The 27,490-nt window shown below is 35.2% G+C and overlaps 1 protein-coding gene across 1 annotated transcript in view; it reads right to left on the bottom strand.

The window, feature by feature from the left end:
* LOC103907664 (collagen alpha-1(XV) chain) overlaps positions 1 to 27,490 on the bottom strand; it is a 165,339-nt gene that overhangs the window by 31,545 nt on the left and 106,304 nt on the right. Inside the window, exons 18-27 of the mRNA XM_019474796.1 lie at positions 26,610 to 26,654; positions 24,132 to 24,167; positions 16,926 to 16,988; positions 15,987 to 16,022; positions 15,810 to 15,893; positions 9,652 to 9,717; positions 7,703 to 7,738; positions 6,046 to 6,108; positions 4,192 to 4,269; positions 4,039 to 4,074 (exon numbers count right to left, since the gene is read on the bottom strand). Of these exons, the coding sequence (XP_019330341.1) occupies positions 4,039 to 4,074; positions 4,192 to 4,269; positions 6,046 to 6,108; positions 7,703 to 7,738; positions 9,652 to 9,717; positions 15,810 to 15,893; positions 15,987 to 16,022; positions 16,926 to 16,988; positions 24,132 to 24,167; positions 26,610 to 26,654 (543 nt within the window). The remainder of the gene's footprint in view (positions 1 to 4,038; positions 4,075 to 4,191; positions 4,270 to 6,045; positions 6,109 to 7,702; positions 7,739 to 9,651; positions 9,718 to 15,809; positions 15,894 to 15,986; positions 16,023 to 16,925; positions 16,989 to 24,131; positions 24,168 to 26,609; positions 26,655 to 27,490) is intronic.

The following is a 27,490-nucleotide window of genomic DNA, read 5'->3' as shown; positions in this document are numbered from 1 at the left end:
AAACATGCAACTTCTAGGCAGCCAGCAAGTGATCAACAAAAAGCAGTAAACCTGAGGATACCACAAACTTTCATCTGCTGTCAGCTTCCTGAAACTCAACAAAACCACAAGGGTCTAGACAATCTCTTCACATATGTATCAACCTTTCTGGTTTCATTTCCTTTTTTTCAGTCTGGTGAAATGCTAAGATACCCCTTCTTGCATTATTGGTTAAATAATCTCTGTCTATAGATCTCATGCAGATACCACTTATAGGTGACAACTGATGTGTTTAATCCCGAGAAATCACAGTACTTTCAGTGTGATTATTGTAACAGACTTTCTATTGCTACCCACAATATGGTGGTTAACAAAGACCTATGCTGATGGAAGAAAGACATTGGCTATTGCACTGCTTACGACAATTTCAGCACATCACTTTAACGGTAACAAACATTTGTTGGCATTGTGACTGCTACTTCAAAGGATAACTAGCAAACAACCAAAACCAAGAGGAAATCCCCATCTTGCCACTCATTTGCTCTTGATTATTAAGGAAAGCGGAAACTAAGAAGGAAGCAAGCCTGTGCCAGAACTGAGTCTCCTTATTTATAGTACAGTTCTGTTGCCATATTATCTCTCAGTTCAAGGCATAGAGGGAGCACGAGCAAGTGAAGAGCTAGAAAGGTTGCAAGAAATAGCCTGATGTTTATACTTGGATGATTTGCATACTCAGAGTTTTGCATCTCATCTGATCAGCAGAATATTGACATGGGAATACCATCTGGATTCAAATACCAGTCTCTTACCAATCCATTTTATGAATTAAACTATTGCCATATTGATAGACTTTTCAATTAACAACACCTTTTTTTTTTGAAACTGGCAAGTGTTTGTCCTTGCCTTTATGTAATATCATTTCATTGAAAAGTGATGTGCATTCATGGAAAATTTATCTGATGATGATGAGATGATTTATCTCAGCATCAAGCTGAAATTCATGGATTAATTGTTGTAATTTTTATCATGCCAAGACTGAAGACTGGATTACAGATGAAATTAAGAAATAGTTAACGTGAACATATTGATTCATAAGATCACCATTGTAATCAGAGTTTAAAGCTCACTAATGGCAGCTGAAACTCTTTGAAGATGGTAGGACCTTTATTAAATTTCTATTTCATTTCCTGTTTGAAGGTAATTTCTGCCCATATGATCAAAGCTAATGCCTGTGTCTAAAGCAGGCAATAGATTGCTGGTGGACTCTGGCAGATGTGAAATTCAATATTGTGCCCCCAAGCTTTCAAAATGATTCAACTCACCTTTCCGTGCTACCATATCCAATAATGGGGATTGAAAAAAAAGAAATCCAAAATGTTGTGGGGTATTTTGCTATTTCACTTTCCGGTATTTGAGCTTTTAAAGAATATGCAAATCTGAGCTTCACTGAGCAATGAAGATGATTAGAAACAGACTTCTTCATTAGTTTAAATAAAGAGAAGTGTCTGGATCTCATGCTTTAACTGGGACTTTAAATAAACATCAACAACGTGAGAGTTGACCATGCTGGAGCCACCTTTACTATTTCTGCTGTCAAAGTACCAGCCCACTCCTGACAGATGTTAGCAACTCCCTGAGACAGAAGCCAGCAGTCACAGCTAGAAGTAAAAGAAGGAAGTGAGGAGGCCACAGGAGACTGCTCACCAGAAAAGGAAATTTCATTTACAACAGCAGAGAGTCAATTTGGGCAGACTGACACTGTGGTTCTTACTAAGGGCTCCTATTCAGTAATGTGCAGCGTTCTGCTTCCCTGACAGTGAACAGCATAATCGAGCAGGTAGAAGATTCTCGTTTCCCCTGTGGCAGGAGGTTGGATTCAGTCTGTCTCTTCTGCTTTTTCTAATAACAGTACTAACCTCCTGACTATCCCTAGCTCTCATCTGCCAAACCACTACTTCTCTGTAGCTCCTTGGGCTCCAAGCTCCTGTGATCCTCTCTTCTGTCCAGCTGAAGTCTCGAAATGGAGGGGAGCAATGAGTAAGGAATTTTTTTTTAAATTCTGGAGACCTGTGTATGAGTTCATTGTGCCCTAACAGCACAGAGGAACGATCAGAGTTGCCAGCTACCTCAAAGCTGTTCCTGGGCCAGAGTTTTACTTTGTGCAAAGTGGAACAGAACCATCGTAATGAAAACTTTGAGAAGTCATGCCACAGAGACTCTGGCCCAGCACTCTGAGGTCTGTATATTTTTGCTGCACAGGACTCCCACTGACTACAAAGGGATTTTTTCTATGGGACAACACCAAAATGAATCATCCCCATTAGCAGCGATGATCAAACTAGAGTTCTGCACTAAGAAGAGGAACTGGCTGAGCAAAGTCTTGAGACAGGTTCTGTCTGCCAAATTCTCCTGCAGTGTAATCACTCGCACCAGTGCTGGCAAGAACTTCCTCTGAATGGCCTTGTCTGCATGCTGAACTGTATGAAGCATCTCATGGCAGTACAAAAGGAGGTGTAAACACAGAGTTTCGGGCTGATAGGAAAAGGACATGTCCTGGATGGTGCACAGCAACAGGATGAGAGGCAACGAACACAAGATAGAACATGAGAAATTCCAAATAAATATAAGGAAAAAACTTTTTTTTACCCAGAAGGTTGTCAAATACTGGAATGCGCTGCCCAGAGAAGCTGTGGAATCTCTATCCTAAGAGATGTTGAAGACTTGACTGGGCAAGTCCCTGAGCTAAATAGAACTGCTTTGGGCAGTGGTGTGGACATGATCTCTGAAGTTAACTTCCATTCTAAATTATTCTATGATTTTATGTCGAGGTGAAAGGATAGACTCATCTTGCAGTCATACAAGGAGGAGAAAAGGAAGTCCCCTTCTGGTGAGTTAGGGTAGCCCCCTCAAGGTATACTGATACACGGTAATTAAGAAAGCAGTTACTCAGCACACCCAGTTAGCCCCTTTAAAAGACCACAGAAACTAATGGTAAAATCTCCTACACACCTTGGTGCGCAGAAATGACAACACCTACTAACATTCACTTAGGCACAACAGAGACCAGGCTACATCAAAAGCAGAAGCAAAGAAACACTCGATATCCTTGATCTTTGGAATACTAGACAAGAAGAAATTAATTCCTGCTCTAACACAACTGAGTCTGGGCAACTGTTTTTATTTTATAACTAATTTCTTGTGCTTTCATACAACATTCTGTGTCCAGTTAAAAATTTCAGGCCAAGTACCTGAAAGAAGGCCTCTAAATCCTGATTTTGGTAAATGGTCTGACTCTACTGCCTGATTTGCAGCTTCCTCAGAATCCAAGGCAGTTGCAAATTATTGGCACTGACAGAAATTGAGCCTGATGTAATCAGTTGTTTTAATGCAAATCATAGAAATAGAGAATAATTTAGATTGGAAGGGACCTTTAGAGATCATCTAGTACAACCTCTTGCTCAAAGCAAGACAAACTTCCAGGTTAGGTCATGCCGCTCAGCACCTTGTTCCACAATCCACCATCTTTCTGAGCACCTATTTCTGTGTTTAACCACTTTTACTGTGAATTTTTTTCTTTATATCTAATCGGAATTTCCCTTGCTGGAACTTGCGATCATTGGCACTTGTCTTTTTCCTGTGCACCTCTGAGAAGGACCTGACTTTGTCTGTTCTGCAATTCCCTTTCAGGCAGCGGCAGGGAGCAATTAGAGCTCCTCTCAGCCTTTTATCTTCAGGGCTAAACAAACCTAGTTCACTCAGAGTCATAAGTTATGTAAATTTCTAGCTCCGATGATATTTCACTGTCTGTTTAGATAGTAATGGATACATTTGTGCTACCAGAATTTAAATTCTGAATCAAGTCAGTAGTTTACAGCACCACATATGTAACAACCACATTCTTTTCTGAAGGACACTGATCATCCTGAAGCATGAATACTCCTTATCATCCCTACTCAGAAGGAATGAAAAGCTAAAACAAACCACCTTTACACTTACTATTACCTGTAAAACCAAAGCAAAATAAAAAAAAGAATGCACTCATCTTTGGAAATGTCTTACCATTGGTCCCACTGGTCCCAACACTCCAGCTTCACCCTGTTGAGGACAGACACATAGAGCAATGACAAGGAGAACTCCTGCAGCATCTAGCAGAGGTGGCTGGTAACAAGGCCACCAAACATTCTGGAGGAACACAACACAGTATTAGCTCACCTTCTCCCCTTTTCTTCCTAGTAATTCAGTTAAAGATCCATCAGCAGCAATGATGGCACCTGGTTCTCCCTTTTCACCCTGCAATCAAAGTAATTTTATAGTGTTTACAAAGCAGTTCTCAATGAATCAGAAGTCAAAGCAGCATTACTGCTGTTTGAAGCATGACAGATTAATCATGCTGTGATATAAAACATAAAGTGATATCAATGTGAATAGGGTGAAGCTTGATTCTGGGTGAGAAAAGGGCTGATCTTTCTTAAAACATAATAAAGTACACTAAAAACATCCCGCTCCTGTAAATCTCTCTGACATGAATAAGTACTTATTTTTTTAAAAAAATGACCCTCTGCATTCCACTTCTTCAAGGAGTAATTCCATTGAATAACGGCACCACAACCATGAATTATCATTCCCCCGTGCCAACGCATGGTTCCCACCCTGGATCTTTCAGCTGTAACTTTCCTCCTCCTAGCTCAGGCAGCTTGGTACAATAGCTTTCCTAAGATCTCTAATGGAAGAAATCTGGCTTGAAACTAACAAACAATTGCATTGCTGATTAAAATGACAGTCCAGGTTATGGCACTTCCACTGAGCAGGAAGTGCTATAACTCAGTTCCTCTTGCAGGTTCTTAAATCTTTGGAGTCTTTGGAGTCTCCCTGAGGATACTTTGGATACTCTGGAGTCTCCCTAAGTCTTGGCTTCACTGACTTTATCTTCTGTGAGATTTTATGGACCTGAGGTTGCAACAGAAGCATCTCATGATCCTTAAAAATGCTCCTAGGTGTCTGTGCAGCTTCATTGTGGTTCCCAACTTCATCACTCTTGAGCATAACCTGGTGTTCACACCTCAGAAACAGACTCAGAAATGTCACTATGACATTGGTGGGTACAAAATATAATGGCTTCAAAGTTTTGAGTTCCTTCCAGTGTGGACAGCAGAAGCCAAAAAAAAAAAAAACCCAAACAAAAAAATCCCACAACACAAACCAAAAACCACCCAACTGGTTTTAAGGTTGAGCTTGATCATTTTATGCACTCCGTAAAAGAACAGGAATCTTATGACAAAAGGGGACTGGTATTTTTGGCCTGAGATGTTTCCTTCTGAGCAATGAAGACGCTGTTAATCTACAATCCCATTTCAAACCATAATTAACCATTTCCAAGCCTTCCTATTACTTGTGAGAAAGTGAGGTCAGCTATGTGCAAAGAATAAGCATAAAATGTTTTTATTTTTCTTTTTGTTATCCCCAAGATTGTAATAACTTAAGTGTTCCTCTCCCCTGCTTCCTGCAGGTGGATGAGAAGGGGAAGAAAAACAGAACAGCTACAATATTTACAAAATAGCAGACTTAGTCCTTAGTCACCTCTCAGAAGTGCTACAAAATAAACGCTGTTGTGCAGAAATAAGAGAAAGGAGCCTAAGGAGAGAGCTCCCCAAGTCTTATGCTTTCTTTGGGAATGGAAAACTGCAGTCTTCATTCTGTAGGAAAAGCCCTCTGTGCCAAAGGAGGAGGAAAAGATTAATCTTTTTTTATTTGGCCTTTCAGTTAGGATCCCAGGGTGTCAGCACAATCAACTTGCAAGAAGAGGTCACCTCATGTTTAATGTTTATGCAAACTTATTCTGATAAGTGCATACTGCACTGCAGAATTTCAACACTAGGGCAGGAACGTTAGTTCTCAGTATTATTATATCAAGGTATTTTGTTTAGCACTCTTTCAGTTTCCACTTAGTAAATTTTTCACATGAACTTGTTAACATCCCAATCCCTAGTAAGATTAGATGCATTAAACTTTTAATGCCAGTAAGTATTTTTCATCTAACACATTTTGCAGCATGTACTTTTCCCTTACCTGTTGGCCTTTGGGTCCTTGTGATCCAGGCAAACCCGTATCACCCTTCGGTCCCCGAGGGCCCTAAGCAAAAACAAGTATATAAATCCATGGTGAGATCTGCTAAGAATATGGAGCTAGGCCATTTTACTAAATGTAATTTTAAATAACTGGAAAACTTGTTGAATCACTCTGATTGCAATCTAAGAACTCTTACAAGACTAAATTACTGTCTGAATCAAAGTATTCCCTAAAACAAATATCATACAGGGAGAATCTGTTAAAAAGAACAAAACAAAAAACCCCTGATGTTTATCACAGTGTAGCTGATGCACACATTCACAAAGAGAAATATGCAAACATTAATAAGAGTGGAAATTCAGCCTAAAATTCTCTATTTCCTCCCTACTCTATTCTCTCTCCCTCCACGATCATTCAGCCAGACTGATTTTCAACAGAATTCCTGAAGCTCTATTTTTAACAGTACTTTAAAAAAAAATTTTTATCTGAAATAGAGATTATATATTTGAAAATGAGATAATTTCTGTATCTGTTCTGTGGTGAAAGCATTCCGCTCAGATCACATTTTGTTTTACAATCTTCCATTATAAGTGCATTCAGAAGCATTTTTTTTACCCACCAAGAACTAAATTCAAGTCTACATGATTTCTGCATTAGTGAAGAGATAAAGAAAAGACCTGAGGTAAGAACAAGAATGGTATTTTCATGTCTGTAGAAATTATGTAAATGACAGAGAGACTAAGAAGTCATTATATCACTTTCTAAAAGTTATCAGCTCTTTTTCATATGAGAAGTATTTCTAAGGAGTTTTCCACCCCTTTCTTTGGCTTCCTGTGCAGTCCACAATACCCAGGACTTAGTAAACAATCTTCTGTAGAATTTTGGGCAATTTGCCAGCATTTTGTCAACATCATTTGTCAGCTTTCCCAGTTTTCTCCTTAGTTATTCTCAGGCAATAGACAAAGGATCCTGAGACCATATGCACGCATCTGAACTGTAAAACAATCATAACAAGGGAAAATAATTCTATCACATTATATAGAATATAAATATAATAGCATAAACAATACTATATGAAGTCACAAGCCAGATAATGTTTATACAGTGTGGCAGTCTGAGCACAATAGGTAAGTAGCATAGTATAAGGCACCTTTTGATACTATGGCTGTGCAGTGCTTCCATGGTGGCACTGGTATGTTATTACAAAAAATAATAAAAGCTTCCTAAAGAATAAAATAAAAAGGGTACACCTCGTAGGGCTTTACTGTACTCTGTAGTGGTGACAAAAACAGCCTAAAGAATAATACAATTACATATACGAATGAAGATAACTTTTAGAAGTCCATTTGTTCCATTTGTTTGTCCTAAATGGCATAGGTCTTTTCCTTAGGTTGTAATTTTTCATCAGTGTCAATTACATTTAGATTTAAACTACAGAACTGATTCTGAGATAAGCAGAAATACAAGATGTGCGTATCACAGCATACTTCATTTCCGGCAGAGTTAATTCCTACCATAGCTGTTGATTCCATAAAGACCTACAGTCTCCCATATGAAAATTTATTAGACTTTGTGTAAATTCTCTACAATATAAATTTTAAAAATATTAAACTATATCAAAAAACACTTATTTAAATCCAAGGAACATAATACTTACAGGAAATCCTGGTAGACCTGGCTTGCCATCTGGCCCCTGCAAAATGCAAAAAACCCACCTGCTTACAAACACATATTACAGACTTGCAAGACAGAGTATGCATTTTCCATGTATTGCATAATTTGTGAATATTAGCTGATCTGAAACTGGATTAAGAACTTCATTCAGCCAGTGGTAAAGTTGCGAACACTCCACCACACCCTATGCTTCTAAATTTTTCTGGGACATTAGCATTTACTTTCCAAAACTGAAAGGACAGAGATCCAGGAAAGGCTGAAGAAAGGTGACATTTTCCACATATGAAAGGCATGCAACCATAATTCAGCCTCCTTTGAATCTTTTCCAGATTCCAGCACAGAGATCACAGTAGCCCTCCCACCTTTGCCATTTTGCTCCTGGTTGTCTGTGGATAGAAAATAGAGTGTGTAATAGGCTGTGAATAGAAACATGGATTTGGATTTGCACTGGGCATATTTCAGATTGCTCCACTGTGATATCTGCAGAGAGACACTTTAGTTCTAGTTCAGATCACCTGGATGCGTATTACCCAAGCCACTACGAGACTGCACCTCTTTCCTGCCTAGGGTGAGCTCAGAGACCGACGTTCAAAGACCTTTCCAATTGCAACTGCGCTTCGAGCTACAGGACCTACTTCTTTCTGTTGGGACTGTAACTCTAACAACTACTACAAACCAATGGATTTCTGCTGGGCTCATGAGCCCACTCATCGATGTTATTTTGAGAACCTGTCACCTAAGGCTTGAACGGCAACTACCTGCAGTAACAGAGCTCACACAAGAGGGCCCATCCTATCCTGGTATCCTATTATGTCCAGGGATTAGGAGAATCAGGTCTTTAGGAAACACATCAAAATACTCTTCCATGAAAGCTGTTTTACCATAAGCACAGCTGGATGCAGCCACAATAATATGATGTCGTCCTACCATGTGACAAGTGGAAAAGAGGCATGTTAGGCTAACAAATAAAGGTTAAAAGCTGTTATTGGAGCTAATGCCCTTCTTCCCAGTTCACTGACAGATTTAGTAAATATTTGTTTTGGGACAGTTGTATTAATAAGATACGTGTTTTTTTTCAAACTATGGCTATGTAGAGTGAAATTCTGTTATCAGGTACACACATTCTGGTCTTCCTTGTTGCACCAGGGATTGAATGTGAGGGAGAGAACCGTGCTCACAAACAAGAAAACAGAAAAACTAAAATACACAAACAACAGTCCACAAATGAAACTAGCTGTGAAGTAAGATGCTTCGTTTGCGGCGATTAAAATTTTGCAAAGTGCAATATATTGTAGACTTTCAAGCAAGTTTGAATAGACTCCACAGCCTGGAAAAGGTAGATTTCTCTTTGGATCCAGTCCTAGGAATTTGAAATCATTACCAAGAAGCATTCAGAATTTCAAATATTTGACTGAATTATTTTGCAGCTATACTCCTAGCTGCAAAATAGAACCTGAAATTTCACATCTGTTGTTCTCTCATGAAATTTCCAGCTTTTCATCCACAGCTGTAATTGTTGTGAGACTAAACTCATACACAGGAGCCTAGCATTCCTAGTTGCAGTCTCAAGCAGAACTGAGCAAAATACTTTATCCCAACATTTTATGACTTGAAAAACAAGAATAGGAAAAAAATGGAAGAAATGCTATGCAAATCTTGGTCCCTATTTTTGCATCAGTTCCACATTTCTGTCATTCTGAGCATATAGTTCAGAGTCAGAGCTAAGCCAATTCCTTTCTTTCATACAAAAGTGTAAAAGCAATTCATTCACACAGAATTCAGTTCTGCCCTGAAGTACTTCCACAGAGCTTAGTGCTGAAATTAGCAGGAACACAATTCTAAAGCATAGGAAACTCAGGTCTAGCTGATACTTAAAAGGAGACACTGAAGATAAAGCAAATCTGAAGATTTAATAAAGCAGCATATACTCACTGGAGGCCCAAGCAGTCCTTTAATTCCAGTAAAGTTAAAAATTCCATCTGTATCATTGAGTAGTAGCTAAAAAAGTGGTTAAGGAACAAGTTATTTCAAATACCAAATTGATTATCTAGGGCATACATACATTTTTAGAAATGTATAGACAGTTAAAGCATCCCTTTATAATTATGGGGAGAAAAACACAAATAAGGCCACAGAAAAGGCCCTCTACTTCTGATTTTTGTTATACATCTGGAATAACAAAACCTAGCATTTGTTTTACACTTCTTATGTAAGGATCTCAGAATGCTTTCAAAACTTTAATTAACTGATTCTCATTTTTAATTTGAAAACTATGACACCAAATGTTGCAGCCTGAAGTCATTTCTCCTCAGTAAGATAAAGGTCAAAATGAAGGTTTTATACTCCAGTATGTCACTGGCATTCTAAGATGGTGAATCTGTCTGACCACACTCATCCTGCTGTAGAGCTGAAATTATAATTCTGGACATGTCTGCATCACACCATGCAGTGCCATGCAGTGATTCCTAAGTCAGCTCTGATCATGCTGCTGTGTCTGCAATCAGTGAAACTAGCTTGGATCCCCAAACAGTATAGTCACTTGGATGTGGAGCAGCACCTAAGCTAATCAGCTCCAAGTCTCAAGAAGCCTGAGCAGAGCAGTATAATAGCAATGCTGTTACACTGCTTCCTGTCCTGGAATTAGTGAGCTCAGCATTAGCTCAGGCATTTCTGCATAATTTGATCACAGAATCAGAATAATGAAGGTGGACAGGAACCTTTGGACATAATGTGGTCCAACCCCTTCCTCAACGCAGGTCTAATTGGATCAGGTCGCTCAGGGACTTGTCCAATTAAGTCTTGAACACCTCTAAGGATGGAAATGCCACAATTGTTCTGGGCAACTGGTTCCAGTATTTGAGCATCATCAGGGTGAAAAGTTTATGCTTATATCTAATTGGAATTTCCCATGTTCCAACTTGTGTCTGTTACATCTTATAATATTGCCATACACCTCCAAGAAGAGGGTGCCTCCACCTTCTCTGTATCCTCTGATTAGTTGTAGTTCTAGACCTCAGCAAAGTCTCTCCTCAGCCTTCCTTCCTCCAGGCTGAGCAGACCCAGTTCTCTCAGTGCTCTGGTCCCCTGACCATCTTGGCAGCCCTGCACAGGGCTTGCTCCATTATGTCAATATCTTTCTTGGACTGGGGATCTCACAGCTGGACATGGTACTCCAGAAGTAGTCTCATGAATGCCAATCACAACTCTCTCTATCAGTTAAGCCAATTTTTCACCTGTTTTATCATCTGCTTATCCACTTCATAGGTCATCAGTTTGGTGATAGCAAAACTATGGGAGACTGCATCAGAAGCCTTCCTAAAGTCAGGGTGTGCAACAGTGCCCATCCCTTGTCCACAGACAAGCAATCATTTTGGTCAGGAATGAATTGCCATTAGTAAATCCACGTTGGCTGCTCCCAATCAGATTCTTGTCCTGATGTTATGATTAGGCTTTCATTTTGGTTTCAGATAGCTATCCTTCTGGTTTAAATAGGTGTTCCCAATACTATATCATATGATCATACATTACAATTCAGGACAGACAATATGTAAGTGCTTGCTCTACATAAATGTTGTAGGTGAAAAGAAGTCCTTACTCAGTTTTTTTTGTTTGTTTCATTTCTTTCACTCCAACAGTCCCATTTATTGTGTGACAGTTGAGCCTTGTTTTGGATTTAGAAATATGTACTGAATCTCCTTAGAGGCTTGAACTAGTCCACTTGTTTAGCAGGCAAGCCATGCCATCCATTTCAATATAAGGCTCTATGTGCAGCAGTATATTCCCATTCAATGTAATGAAAATCTTCTGAATTTCACAAGGCTGGGGCAGGGCATGGCTTCAGGTGCCAGGGATTCACTTAGCACATGAATAAGCATGTTGTCACTGAGGTATTGTGAAATCTGAATGCCTTTTCTGCTTGTAACCATGTGCAGATTGATGCTATCAGATCACAATCTTTTGCAACATTTGTTATGAATACAGTATATGGGAACTAAGTTTGAAGCTACTCCTGCTTTGAATAGGAGGTTTGACCACATGGCCTCCAGAGATCACTTCCAATTATCTTATGAGTCTCTGAATACTATTTTTCTAATCTGGGATGTGAAGGAGGACACAAAAGATGACAGACCTGCTTGGTCACATCACATATCCTATCCTATCCTATCCTATCCCATCTGAGCATGGCAGTGTGTGGTCAACTTTCTGTACTTTGAGGTCATGTTGGCATCATGATTCATGAAGCTAAAGCCTGTTACTTTTACTGGGTGCTGCTACCTGCTCCCTGTCCTCACGTTCTACAAAAACCACTGGGAAATTGTCAAATAAAAAGACAGTTTAAGTCCTGCAGGCAGCACTCCACCTCCCAGCCTGCATGAGCTCTCTGCTACATTGCTCCAGGGGTAGCATGATGCCGTTGGTCCCACTGTATTCCCCACTCTATATGGCCCAGAAAGGGAACAGGACATGGGCTGTTACTTTAATGACAGTAATAAAAGAGTCCTGCTGCTGCAATTGTTCTGCTTTATCTACAGCTGGTGGCAGAAATCCAGGAGCCCTGGGTTTACACTGTCTTTTCATTGTGGAATTCATTCTTTTTGGGCTCAGTCCAAACTGTATTGAAGTCAATGGAAAGAATCCCAAAGGCTTTGCTGAGCTTGGGATCATATTTTATAAATAGAGTTTAGCTGCAAATGGAAATTGTGGCTGGAAGTCAGAAAACTGTACACAGTGCTGAAGAAGATATGAAAATAGAGGGTACAAGGATGATGATCAGAGAAAAAGGTTACACTCTTCACAACCTGCTCCAGGTATATAATTATTTATCTTCCTTTTGGATGTGCAAGCAGCTTTAATAGCAACAATCCAGCAATGTAACTTTTCAGCACATCAAATCAGTTCAGAAAGTGCTGATTACAAAGTAAGGACAATGTTGTTTTTCATATTTTCTTCACTGTTATGAAGAGAAAGAAACAAGCGTGATTGTCTGGGTTGGGTTCTAAGTAAACCTTCAGCTTTGGACCCAAATGGCATGAATATGCCTTATTAGAATTACAGAAAGAACATAAGAAACACAAAATCTTTTGACATTTGCTTTACACTCCCAACGTTAACCTTTCTCCAGGCCTTTCATTCAGTTTTTGTACCTAAACTATGGAAGAATAATGGCAGCAATAGATAATTGTTTAAAAGTTTTAAATTTAAATCCAATGAAATTTTTCTATTCAAAATTATTTCTGTACTGTATCCAACTAAATTGGAGTGATAAAATCATAGCAACGATTAATATGTTTACTGTTTATCATGATTCCATGCATGAAAATGCACTGAGTATCAGAGATTATGCTCCAAAAGAGTGAGATAGCCAATATAGGATGAGGAATATTGATTTTAGTATTTTGGAATATCAAACAGCAGCAAACTAAGGGACATCCTTGTTTTTTAAACAGGACAGTTCAGAGCAGACTTCCTGATCGACAGCAGGAGGCAACAGAGGAGGCAGAAAGGACTGCAAGCCTCTGAGACCCATGGTGTTGGTAGGTACTGCAGAAGCCTGGAAACAGGTAGGTTCCACTGCAGACTCAGTTTTATCTTACCATGTCTTTTCACAGTGTTAGAAGTGGCTCCTGAAGGAATCAAATCCCCTAAGTTCACATAGGGACCAGGTTAAATGAGGAGGAAACCAAGGTCTGCTTTTCGGTGCAGTTCAATCAATGTGCTATTGGCAAGATACTGGTGAGGCCTGGTCCTGAGCCACAGCTGTCCACGTCAGATCTAGTATTTCAACAATACTGAAACTGCACCATCTCTTTAATTTGTTTTATTTTAATCAAGCAGCATAAAATCTGTTTAGTTGTAGCCACACAGCCCTTCGTAAGAAAATTTCCTTCCAACTCAGATAGATCAGTCCATTGGACTTCCGTAGCTGAAGAAGTATTGTTGTCTTTGGCTACACAATGGTTAAATGAGTGAACTAATAGACCCTGACTCCGGGAGTGATCTCTCTAACTGCCCTGTGGTTCACTTAGATCACTTAATTGATCTCTGCTGCTCTACCCAATATCCACATTACAACAGCTGGTACTGATATTTATCTTAGTTCTGTAATTCCAACTGCAACTGATAGGTCTACTTGCAGTAGTTCTTTCCATATCTGAAGCTAACTACAGATGAGTTCTTGTACAAACATTTGTGAGGTAGGTAGAACTCAATGTCATACATAGTGACATATGCTTAGACACACGCACATTTAATTAACTATCAAAATCCAGCATACCAATTCCTCAGAGAAATCATCTGATTAACGATATAGAGGATTTGAAGCATATGAGGATAGATGGCTCTTGCTGTATTCCCCCAGAATACCTGTTTGCTACAAATGTACATAAAGCCACATATATTATGCACCCTACTTTGTGAGAGAGCTTACTTCTTAAGCTCCAAGGTATTTAGAGAAGGAAACAGGTTTCTGTACAGGCTTGTAATACACCTACTACAATACAGCTTCTACCAGGCTCTATACATTTCTATAATGCATGGTGAAGATAGTTCATACAGAAGTTCTGGACAATTCAGAGGATGCACATTAGGTTTCTTCAGACATAGCTACACATTAGATAGACGTGTGGACTGTGACTGTCACAACGTGTAGGGAGCCTTGCAGCCTCCAGCAAACTAGTGTCATTATTTTGCTGTCAGCTCCAATAATCTTTTTACATTTCTTATACATGCTGTCCTCCCTCTGAGGCTCTCGCAATGTTTTTTCAAGTATTAATGAGCTAAGAAGCAACACATTCAGGTTCATTATTTCTGCAAACAGAGCTGTTTAGTCACTGATAAGAGTTAAGGCCCCACAGTGACACTGTGGCAGGGCTGTGAGAAAGAACATGAATTTTACATCAGCATTTCTGTCACAGCTATTGAGGAATTTCTCAGAAACTCCAAAAGAAACATCATAAAGTGTAGAGCTGGTGAGAGTCCCACTTTGAGCAGGACTTTGAACTAGATGATCTTCAGACACCCCTTCCAACCAACATTTCTGTGAATCTATAATCTGCTCATCCAAGATCTTAGGACGATCTTGGATCCTAAGATTCCGGGTGGATACCCAGTAAATTCAGTAAAAAACCCCAACTCTTTTGGGACTGGTTATGTAGGCTATGGGATGCCAATTTATGCTATATTTGCTATCAGTAGCAGAATCCTAAGTGAAAGTCTAGTTGTTTCAGTCAACAAAAAATGTTATGTTTAGCTCAGCTTTGTGATAATGGTGCCCAGCTCACCCTAACACAGATTTCTCAGCTGGGCATCTTCCCTTCTTGCAATCACAAATCACTTCCTTCTTATACTGCCGTTATATGCATTCCTGTGGACGAGTCTGGCTGTTTTAGGCACCTTCAGCTCTCAGAGGTGAAGAATTTCCTGCAGCCACTCACAGCTTCTCCAGATCTTAATGTCATATCAAGCCAACTACAAGGATTTTTGTTGTCACTTTGAAATGGGATTCATCCTAATCTCTAGCCTTCATTGCTGCTAACTACTATTGTTTTTGCGAAGGCTGATGTACACAAAGGAAAACTGACTGAAAATATACATGCAGCTAAAGGATATTGGACTTTTTTAATAAGCTTCTAGCATTTTACCCTTTGGTACTTTTGGCTGTTGCTTCCACAACAGAGCCAGTGCTCTGGTTTGTATAGTGAACACCATCTGTCAGAAAACACAACGTATCTCTCTCCTACATACTGCTGTCTCTCAGGTGCCTTGCTTTATTAAACATTCCCAGTTTTGTATTTCTCTGTTGGCTTTCATCTGATATTCACAACTCCTGCAGAATCACCTGGAGAGTTTATGAGAAGCTTTCAATATGACCCCATCATTCTTGTATGTAAGCTCTTCAACCACTTTCCTTCCTATTTCATCTTTTCAAAACAAATCCATTTGATATAGAGACATACTGAGATTTTTTTTGTTTTGAGGAGTAGACTTATGACCTGAACATCAACAGCAGAATTGCTAGTTTGTTAACCACTTGCGTCCTCTTCTCTGTAAGATGAGTTACAGAGAACTTAATGCTTGAGAAACACGCTTACCTCAGGTATTGCTATGATTGGTCCTGGTGGTCCTGGTGGCCCAGGCGGTCCCACAATACTGTTCCCGTCCTGTCCTGGTTCACCCTATTTCAAAAGCATTGCAGGTGGAAAACCCATTTACTAAGCACTACATTTCACACAGGTTTCTCAGAAAGAATTAAATCCACACAATCTCACCTGACGTCCTGGGTCACCCTTCTCCCCTTTTGGACCCTGCATGTGATAAAAAAAAGAGCGTAAGTGATTTAAAAGGAAAAAATGTGAAAATGTGCTTTCTCTAGCTTCACAAAAAGCACAACAGTAAAATGCAGGTACAGAATGATCGATCCCCAGCTCTCAAACCACAGATGGGGCCAGCTGGTTTCAGTTCAGACCCTTTTGAGGATTTGGTGTTTAAAAGTCTTTCCCAGCGTGTTTGACAGAGTTTACAGATGACCAGAAGCAAATGGGCACACAATATTTCATTAGTTGGGGATTAATTCAACAAGCCTTTCTTTCACTGCACTGAAATCAGCCATGCCTGGCTGATCCTTCCTTTTTCAGTATTAACCACCTCAGTTGTGTCTGGGACTGCCCAGTGGACCGGGCAGGGGAACACAGGTGAGCTAAACAGTAATTTTTCAGGCAGGTTATTTCTAAGCTTGGTCAGCCCCTCGATACAATTCACTGTACTGGGGACACAGACAGCTCGTCTAGCACGAGTGAGAGGAAGGTGGCAGGGGACGAGCCGTGGGAATTCCCAGCTAAAAAGCTCTGTCCTCGCGGCTTTTAAGCATGAGAAATACATTAATATCATCTATGAGCCTGTTGGCTTCCCTCTAATTAAAAGCACAGCTCATTTCTGAATAATTAAAAGCAAAAGGAGCATCGAAGAATCGGAACTAGCCTCTGGAGATGCCTGTATCACTTCTGACTGATGAGGGAGGCAAGGGCAAGAGACACTCTGCTCCTGTGTTTGATGTCTGAAGTAACTGCTCCAGGTTAAGTAGGACAAACCCAGGCCCAGATCTCCACATGCTGCTAGCAAGTACTGTTAGGGCTCCTGCTGATCCTTAAGACATAGGTTTGGGAGCCAGTGTGTGTTAGGTGATCACAGATTATGATAGCCCTACTCACCACATCTCCGGGATGTCCAGCAATGCCAGGAAAGCCTGGTTTTCCATCTGTACCCGGCATTCCCTGCCACAACAAATATACTGTTATTCTCTCTAATTGTATTCAGTTTCATACAAGCAGGAGGCTATCACTCTTGGGAGGGACACTGTATGGTTCTGAATGGACTAGGGGGCAGGTTTGTGGGAGGCTCTGTGGAGTCAATATCATCTCATTAGTCATCTGCTCTCTCCACTCCTCCTGCTGTTTCCCCCCCTCCAGAGCAGTTTTTTTTAATGCAGCTTCAATCATTCTTCTCCAGTGCTCCCACCTCCACTTAGCAAAAGGGTGAATTCTGTTGTTTTCCCCAAGATACATTTCATGGGTTATTTCCACCCTTCAGCTAAGTGACTCTCAGGCTGGAGGAAGAGGAGGAAGAGGCATGGAATGTAGACAGGAGTTGCTATGTGGGGTGAAAAGTTTGATAGCCCCTGGTCTAGTTTAATGCAGGACTGCATATTACTGTAAGAATCTGATCAGTTACTCTATTCTATGGGAAAAACAGAAGTATCACTCAGTAATGATAATGCAGTTTGCCCAGAGAAAAATGGATAAAAGAAGACTCTGAATTCTTAATGGACCAGATAAACAGTGAACTACATTTTTTGCATCTGTTTTCCTCTGTGTCATATGAAAGAGCAAAGGAAATGACACAGAACAGCCTAATGATTCATCCAAGTGACAGATTAGCCCTGTTTTGTTTTAGTAGTGGGGCTATTTTTTTTTGTTTGTTTGCTTGTTTGGTTGGTGGGATTTTTTTGGTGTTTTTTGGTTTGGTTTGGTTTGGTTTGGTTTGCTTTGTTTTTTTGTTTTTTTGGGGGGAGAGTGTTTTGGGTTTTGTTTTTAGGAAAATGCTGTTTTGGTTCTTACATTTTGTTCTGCTTCAAGAAAATATTTTGGGGCTTTTACAGTAGATAGTACCATGAAAACCTAGTAGAAATAGACAATTCCATTAAAAGGTCAGCTCAGTAGCTGTCAAAAAGATAAACTGAATACAGGAAATTATTATAAAAGGGACAGGAAAACAAGAGCACAGAACATTACTGTGCCACTGTATATACTTATCATATGCCAATAACTTGAATTCTGTGCACTGTTTTATTCATATTTTCCATCTTGAAAAGCATCTAATGGAACTAGAAAAACTTCAGAAAAGGCCAATGGGAATAAGGAAGGTACAGAATGCCTTCTATGTGAGATATGATGGTGTAAGCTATGACTCTTTTAGCTTGGAAAAGAGGCAAATGAGGAGATGGGTGAAGAATATTGTAGAGGATTCTAAAAGTAGAGAGTAGTTAAGGACTCACACTTCTAATAGAAGAAATAGTGGGCATCAATTGAAAATAGCTGGAAGAGGTTCATGGGATGTGTAGTTAAGTTGGCAGAGCACCTTGCCCCAAGGTCTTGTAAATTGTAGAAGTTTGCATGAGTTCCAGGGGAGACATTAAGTTCACTTGAAGAGATCTGATTGTGGTTCAGGCACCATTTCTAGCTGAGAAAGTCCCTGAGTCACAAATTGTTGAAGTCTAGGAGGTCACTCAGGAGAACTGTGATGTAATAGTTGCCCTTTTATAAGGTCAAATTGCATCTAAGCATCCGCTCATACTGCTTATGCTTTTGACATTGTTGGAGACAGGATACTGGGATGGATGGATGTGACCCAATAAAACCACTGAGAATTATCTAATACTCTACAGGAGTGTCTTAAAGAACAACAGAGTTTCAAAGCATCCAAAGTCAAACGGTCTTTTCTGCTGCATTTCTGGTGTGATAGAAGAAATTCAAATTAACAGTTCATAGGACGCAAAATCCTCTCACTTCTTATGCCTTTCTACTGAACCACCAGCATAAAAGATTTAATGTGTCCACTTCATTAAGAAAGGATATTCTCACTGTTATTTCTATTTTTTGTCTGTGATCAGCAAAGCATATGGCTCAGGAATAAACACACAGTTTATTAAGATAAAGTATAATTTCTGAAGCGCTCTAATTTTCATTTCATAGACAAGTGCAGGATAAAAGGTGTCTCTGAATGCTAATGGGATTTAGGCATCTAAGCAACTTCTGGGATTTAGGCATCTACATAACTAGTAAAAATCATACTTGGGACTTCAGTGCCTGTAGAAAATTATATGTATCTATCTGCAGCAAAGGTAATTGGGCAGAGGAAATAACCTTGGACCAACAGCATTCTGCAACAGAATGCTGTCATTTCAGGCATGTTGGTACCTGCAGATCAGCTTCCTGCTATTACATATGCTGAATATTTTCACCAATTGATTTTCCAATGAAATTTAATTTGAAGAGAAGATCCAGGATAGGTAAGATGTTTTACTGTAAATAATGTATCCAGAGACATCCTTATTTCTAACTCCCTCCATATTTTAAGAATGTAGCTCATTGCTCAAATATAAGCAAACTAAGACCTTTTTTAATCTGAGGACTGAAGAGGTAGATTGATTATTTTTAAATAGCACTGTAGTCACTCCACTTACAATATATACATGTGTTTGAAATGTAGCTATCACAACCAACAATAATAATTACTAGAACAAGGACCACAGAACAAAGCACTTGTATGTATAATTAAGAAAATAATCTATAGTCTCAAACAGATTAAAAAGAAGAGTTAAACAACTGTCATCTGCATCAATGCACCAGCTTTAATTATCATGCTGACAAATATCTGTGAAATAGCAGCACTCAAAATATGTACAGCAGATGGAATTTATGGCAAGCAGAGTCCTGCTACATTGTTGTTTTTAAAAAATAAACAAGCAGATGCTGCTAGAAGACTGTGATAACACTCTTGTAAATATTCAGCAAGCAGAAGGGTAGATCCATAATTGGTTTTATCTTGTTTCCTAGAGCAACTCTTGATTTCAGTGCTGTCCCAAATGCAAGAGAAGCTTTTGGTTTGTTTTGTTTTGGTTTATTTTATTTTATTTTATTTTATTTTATTTTATTTTATTTTATTTTATTTTATTTTATTTTATTTTATTTTATTTTATTTTATTTTATTTTATTTTATTTTATTTTATTTTATTTTATTTTATTTTATTTTATTTTATTTTATTTTATTTTATTTTATTTTATTTTATTTTATTTTATTTTATTTTATTTTATTTTATTTTATTTTATTTTATTTTATTTTATTTTATTTTATTTTATTTTATTTTATTTTATTTTATTTTATTTTATTTTATTTTATTTTATTTTATTTTATTTTATTTTATTTTATTTTATTTTATTTTATTTTATTTTATTTTATTTTATTTTATTTTATTTTATTTTATTTTATTTTATTTTATTTTATTTTATTTTATTTTATTTTATTTTATTTTATTTTATTTTATTTTATTTTATTTTATTTTATTTTATTTTATTTTATTTTATTTTATTTTATTTTATTTTATTTTATTTTATTTTATTTTATTTTATTTTATTTTATTTTATTTTATTTTATTTTATTTTATTTTATTTTATTTTATTTTATTTTATTTTATTTTATTTTATTTTATTTTATTTTATTTTATTTTATTTTATTTTATTTTATTTTATTTTATTTTATTTTATTTTATTTTATTTTATTTTATTTTATTTTATTTTATTTTATTTTATTTTATTTTATTTTATTTTATTTTATTTTATTTTATTTTATTTTATTTTATTTTATTTTATTTTATTTTATTTTATTTTATTTTATTTTATTTTATTTTATTTTATTTTATTTTATTTTATTTTATTTTATTTTATTTTATTTTATTTTATTTTATTTTATTTTATTTTATTTTATTTTATTTTATTTTATTTTATTTTATTTTATTTTATTTTATTTTATTTTATTTTATTTTATTTTATTTTATTTTATTTTATTTTATTTTATTTTATTTTATTTTATTTTATTTTATTTTATTTTATTTTATTTTATTTTATTTTATTTTATTTTATTTTATTTTATTTTATTTTATTTTATTTTATTTTATTTTATTTTATTTTATTTTATTTTATTTTATTTTATTTTATTTTATTTTATTTTATTTTATTTTATTTTATTTTATTTTATTTTATTTTATTTTATTTTATTTTATTTTATTTTATTTTATTTTATTTTATTTTATTTTATTTTATTTTATTTTATTTTATTTTATTTTATTTTATTTTATTTTATTTTATTTTATTTTATTTTATTTTATTTTATTTTATTTTATTTTATTTTATTTTATTTTATTTTATTTTATTTTATTTTATTTTATTTTATTTTATTTTATTTTATTTTATTTTATTTTATTTTATTTTATTTTATTTTATTTTATTTTATTTTATTTTATTTTATTTTATTTTATTTTATTTTATTTTATTTTATTTTATTTTATTTTATTTTATTTTATTTTATTTTATTTTATTTTATTTTATTTTATTTTATTTTATTTTATTTTATTTTATTTTATTTTATTTTATTTTATTTTATTTTATTTTATTTTATTTTATTTTATTTTATTTTATTTTATTTTATTTTATTTTATTTTATTTTATTTTATTTTATTTTATTTTATTTTATTTTATTTTATTTTATTTTATTTTATTTTATTTTATTTTATTTTATTTTATTTTATTTTATTTTATTTTATTTTATTTTATTTTATTTTATTTTATTTTATTTTATTTTATTTTATTTTATTTTATTTTATTTTATTTTATTTTATTTTATTTTATTTTATTTTATTTTATTTTATTTTATTTTATTTTATTTTATTTTATTTTATTTTATTTTATTTTATTTTATTTTATTTTATTTTATTTTATTTTATTTTATTTTATTTTATTTTATTTTATTTTATTTTATTTTATTTTATTTTATTTTATTTTATTTTATTTTATTTTATTTTATTTTATTTTATTTTATTTTATTTTATTTTATTTTATTTTATTTTATTTTATTTTATTTTATTTTATTTTATTTTATTTTATTTTATTTTATTTTATTTTATTTTATTTTATTTTATTTTATTTTATTTTATTTTATTTTATTTTATTTTATTTTATTTTATTTTATTTTATTTTATTTTATTTTATTTTATTTTATTTTATTTTATTTTATTTTATTTTATTTTATTTTATTTTATTTTATTTTATTTTATTTTATTTTATTTTATTTTATTTTATTTTATTTTATTTTATTTTATTTTATTTTATTTTATTTTATTTTATTTTATTTTATTTTATTTTATTTTATTTTATTTTATTTTATTTTATTTTATTTTATTTTATTTTATTTTATTTTATTTTATTTTATTTTATTTTATTTTATTTTATTTTATTTTATTTTATTTTATTTTATTTTATTTTATTTTATTTTATTTTATTTTATTTTATTTTATTTTATTTTATTTTATTTTATTTTATTTTATTTTATTTTATTTTATTTTATTTTATTTTATTTTATTTTATTTTATTTTATTTTATTTTATTTTATTTTATTTTATTTTATTTTATTTTATTTTATTTTATTTTATTTTATTTTATTTTATTTTATTTTATTTTATTTTATTTTATTTTATTTTATTTTATTTTATTTTATTTTATTTTATTTTATTTTATTTTATTTTATTTTATTTTATTTTATTTTATTTTATTTTATTTTATTTTATTTTATTTTATTTTATTTTATTTTATTTTATTTTATTTTATTTTATTTTATTTTATTTTATTTTATTTTATTTTATTTTATTTTATTTTATTTTATTTTATTTTATTTTATTTTATTTTATTTTATTTTATTTTATTTTATTTTATTTTATTTTATTTTATTTTATTTTATTTTATTTTATTTTATTTTATTTTATTTTATTTTATTTTATTTTATTTTATTTTATTTTATTTTATTTTATTTTATTTTATTTTATTTTATTTTATTTTATTTTATTTTATTTTATTTTATTTTATTTTATTTTATTTTATTTTATTTTATTTTATTTTATTTTATTTTATTTTAAATTTAATTTAATTTTAATTTTCTATGAGTCCCAGCATCGCCCTCTGCTGGCTTATGCCTGCAAAAGGCACGCAAGTCAGCCAGGGACTGGCAAAAAGCAGCACAGATACAAACAGAAGCTCTGGGGTGAGCTCCAAGAGGAGTCCTAACCAGAATAGACAGGAATAATGACAGGAAAGGTTGGAGAGGAAAGAATGGACTCCAGCTCCATTCATTTCAGTACTAACAGCGTGTAAAGCGCTGTAATCTGGCAGGTTTCCCTGCCAACGGGGTCTCATGTCTAGAAGCTGCACTGATCCAGCGCAGCAGGTCTAGGTTGCACACTGGTGCATGGGGTGAGTTAGACAGCTGGGACAAATTACAGCTTGGGAGGTACGGGCCGCACATTAGGGAAACTGTCTTTCCAAAGATGATAGTGAAGCACCAGAACAAGATACCCACAGAGTTTTTTGAACCTTCCTGGAAGTATTTAAGACTCAGTGGAGACAAACCCATTGCGATGTGATCTAGTGTTGGTGATAATACCACTTTGAGTGTGATCTTGGACTAGGTGACCTCTGGAGGTCATTCCAACCACCATTTCTATAACCTTGTACCTCCTGAGTGGTCAGGTTTGGGTTAGGAGGAGCCTGGCTGCAGGATGATGGGCAGGTTCTAGCACAGAAATAGGCAACAGTAGCCTCTGTGCTGAACTCCGGATTGGGGTCATGCATGACTCCTGAGGCCTCTGCACAACATGGCATGAATCTACTACTGTACCACAGACGTGTCATGGGGGTAGTGCTCTGGTGTGGGGTGCTAGCTACACCCCATGATATTAAGGAGTAGGGGGGCATGCGGAACTTAGTTTTTTATATGAGCTTTGCTGATTTTCGTTTTTGTTCTGGTGAAAATGTAAACGGCCTCACAAAACACCATGGCATCATGCACCTGAGGATTTTAAGTGCGATTTTAACAATATTTTAAACAGCAGTCTTAAGCAACAGGTTACACTGACTCCTGATAATCACAATTCAACTGAGAAAGGGTTCCGTTTTTCCAGGGAAGCCTCCCTGGGCTTTAATATGCTGACAGAGCAAGAAATGTTCGTTATCCCCTGGGTGCATTAAGAGAAGAAAGGAAACTAAAAGGAAGAAACGACTGAGGTTTTAGATCAAGTTAAATGAATTTCCCACCTTTGAACCTGGTGGACCAATCTTGCCTCTTTCTCCCTGAAACGGAGACACAGTAGGGCTCAAATATCAAAGTGAACAGTAATTACAAAGATTTTAAACATGTATGTTACTTTCCTTACAAACAAAGGGACTGAATGGAGTAAAATGATTAGCAAAAATAGGACATATTTTTGGTACAGTGATGCTCAGCGTACATTTGTGAATTGGTTCTGGGGGTTTAGCCTCCCAGTTGCCACCCACATCTTAGAGTTTCTGGTCACCACACATTATTTTTGCTGAGCATCTACCAAGCCACATGCCTGAACCTTCATTTTGGTGTCTGAAATCAGCACATGGTGACATTGCCCAGATCTACTAATGCTAGAATGACCTTGTGCCTGCACAAATGACCCACCATCTTCCTTCAACACAGTTAACTCAGCCTCCCCCACACTACCGCACTCCCCATCTACCCAGCCACTGCATCATACCACGAGCAATGTAATGAGTGCTGCACTGTTCCACATTTGGGACTGATTCTGCAGTACTCTAGCTCTTAGTAGACATGATTCCTTGATTTCATTACAGACAGAGAACATGCAATTTAGTTTATTTCATTTGAGATAGAGAATATAAACAGGAATAAATCAGCAAGGAGCTACAGCCATTGTCTCAAATGTTATGTTTATGCTGACTGTCTTTTAGGAGTGCTTGTATTCATGAATGCATGAAGACTGTAGACTGTTTTTAAATGAAAACAGTTTTTCATAATAATAAAAGTGAAAGCAGAATTTGGATCTATACTTACTTGCTAGGAAAGAGAGAAAACTTTGATCACAGCAGGCCTTCTCTGACAGCTCTACTAGTCTTGGCTATTTGAAGGATGAAGGATGTATGAAACATAACTATACCTTAAACTCCTCATGATGCGTTAGCTCTTGGTTTTTGGAAGTGGGTGGTGGTTGTATTTTGCCACTGTTGCCTAGTGAAGTCATTTATAAAAAAGTGGGTGTAAAATTCATCCCCATGAGAACGATTGTGTATTATAACCACTTTATATTAATTTTGCTGTAGTGTACTTGATTTTGTAAGATGTGAGGCAATAGTATGTTCCTTTCTGTGTCTCCATGATCTTGGGGGTGAACGACTCAAGATTAAACAACTAAAATCTTAGTGTAGGTGGTGGTGAAGTCTCTTGGCCAAGGTTTATGACTATCTTTTCAGTCCCAGTCCAGTTCCTAAATCCTAGGAATCATGCTACCTCAATTTCTGAAGTCTTTGTGAAACAGTATTTCCACAATATTTTAGAAAGAAAATGTCTAGTTAAGGGCAGAGGATAAGTTTTTAACAAAAAACGTATTTTCAACATGGAGACTCGGCACCTATTCGTGTCCATAGAGCAGCATCATGTGAGAGCATGTCTATTCTAGCCAGTCCTTTGCAGTATCATTCACTAACATGTACTGTGCAAATACTTTATTTTTTCACTCATAAGTAATGTTGTCCTCCGGCATTAACAGGAGTAGTACCCAATGGAGGGACTTTTTTCAGCCTTATAAGCTGAGCTCGATAGACTCTAGACATAGGGTAATGGCTAGATCTTTGATTGCTGTTGTTCTATGAAACAGACGCATGCTGTTATCGCTGGCAATGTGCTTTCTGGGTAGTCAGTGACCTGTGCTGCGTGTGTTCAGGTGTAAATTTTAGGAAGAGAGGATGGGGGCCCCCATCTATTGTTTTCCATTTCCTGCTCACTCAATGTTGCTGTCATTTCTGGGCAATGAAGACTTCAAATTTCTTTAACTCCACATTTAAGGTGCTGAAAAGGTGTGGTCATGCTGTACTATTAACCTGAGGGGTACTCGAGCTTTACATAGGAATAGAAAAAGCCTCTTCCTGTCTAAGGCCCCATTCTGTGAATCTGCCCTTTTTTTCTCTGGTGTTTCATCTCTCCATTTTTTCCTCATGGGTTACTTAACCAATAGCAGCATCAAAGTGGAAAAATTCAGTCACTACTGAGCTCAAATCAAAACCAAGGGAAAGTAGTCACGACATCTCCCTTCTTCCCCCCAGCACCTTCCAGAATGTTTTCCTATCACTTTCTGGGATCATGCCAGAAGGTCTCTTCCTGCAGGTTTCTCTTTCAACAGCATACATTTAACCTCTTGGAAACCAGAATGATGTATAAATGAGCGACAAAGAGAAACTGCCAAATGTCCTAAAGAAACTAAATAAAAATGCCATGTTACACCAAGTGCCTTGGAATGTAACAGCCCAGCTGGTATACTCACTGTTCTGGCGTGGATGTGAAATAATTCTATTAATACACATTCTGGGTGGATACCCAGTGTAAATGGGAACAAAATTTGTCCCATACTTAGTATACGAATATTAAACAAAAGCTGTTTCGTTAAGGCAAATGCTGGGAATATAGAAAGAAAAAATATGTGCCAAAGCAAAATAGGTTAGCTTTCAAATGTTCCTTGTTACATAGGGTACCTTTGGTCCTAATGGCCCACGCTGTCCATGTCTTCCTGCAGAACCCTATAAAATGACGCTGAATTTACTGGTAAATCCATGTAACATTTCATAATAAATTTTCTCACAAAAACCGTAATTGATAACCACAACTGTTACAAAAACAATGCTGGACACCAGTAGTATCAACAGAGAGTAATAAAATGTAAGCATTGTTTTAGATTTGTTGTTCTAATAAATACTGCCTTGCTCTATATTATCATGCAAAGATCTAAAGATTTTTTTTCTTGCAAAGACACCTTTAATCTTGTCACTGCATACTATACATATTTTTAGAAAATATTAGAAATAAAGTTGTCCAAGTGCATTTGTTGCAAGGGATTGCTTTAAATTGCTTACAATTTTTTGAATTTGCCTCCTTGGCTAAAATTAAGGTATGTTACCAGTTTAGAGGCAACACAGCATTGTCTTGCTAGGTTTAAAAGTAGCTTGCAACAAACATTTCGGGGTGCAAATGCCTCTCTTGTCTCTATATGGTGACATCAGTTGTAAAGCACAGTTATGACTGATGGTAAAATGAACAACAATTCATTATTGATCATTTTAGAAAGTTGAATGGAAAAAAAAGAATTCAACAAAGTGATTGAGTTGTCTTCATCTGGAATATGAAGACAAGACAGTAATAAACCAAACACCAACAACACTTTACAGTGATCTGTGGAAGAAAGAGAATAGAAACCCTGGAAATGATAGCTGAGCCTACAGACAAAATAAATTTGGTACTTCTACTTCAAAACGTAACCACTACTTTCTCATAAAAGATTAATAAAAAATTCAACAGATAAAAATACAAAGCAAATAAATGTAATTTATTTCCTAAGCTGCTTTGAAAAATACAAAGC

This window comes from Aptenodytes forsteri, unplaced genomic scaffold, assembly GCF_000699145.1.
Source record: "Aptenodytes forsteri isolate BGI_AS27 unplaced genomic scaffold, ASM69914v1 Scaffold250, whole genome shotgun sequence".
Lineage (NCBI taxonomy): Eukaryota > Metazoa > Chordata > Aves > Sphenisciformes > Spheniscidae > Aptenodytes > Aptenodytes forsteri.
The sequence above is the reverse complement of the archived record's forward strand: the minus strand, read 5'-3'. Positions and strand labels throughout refer to the sequence as shown.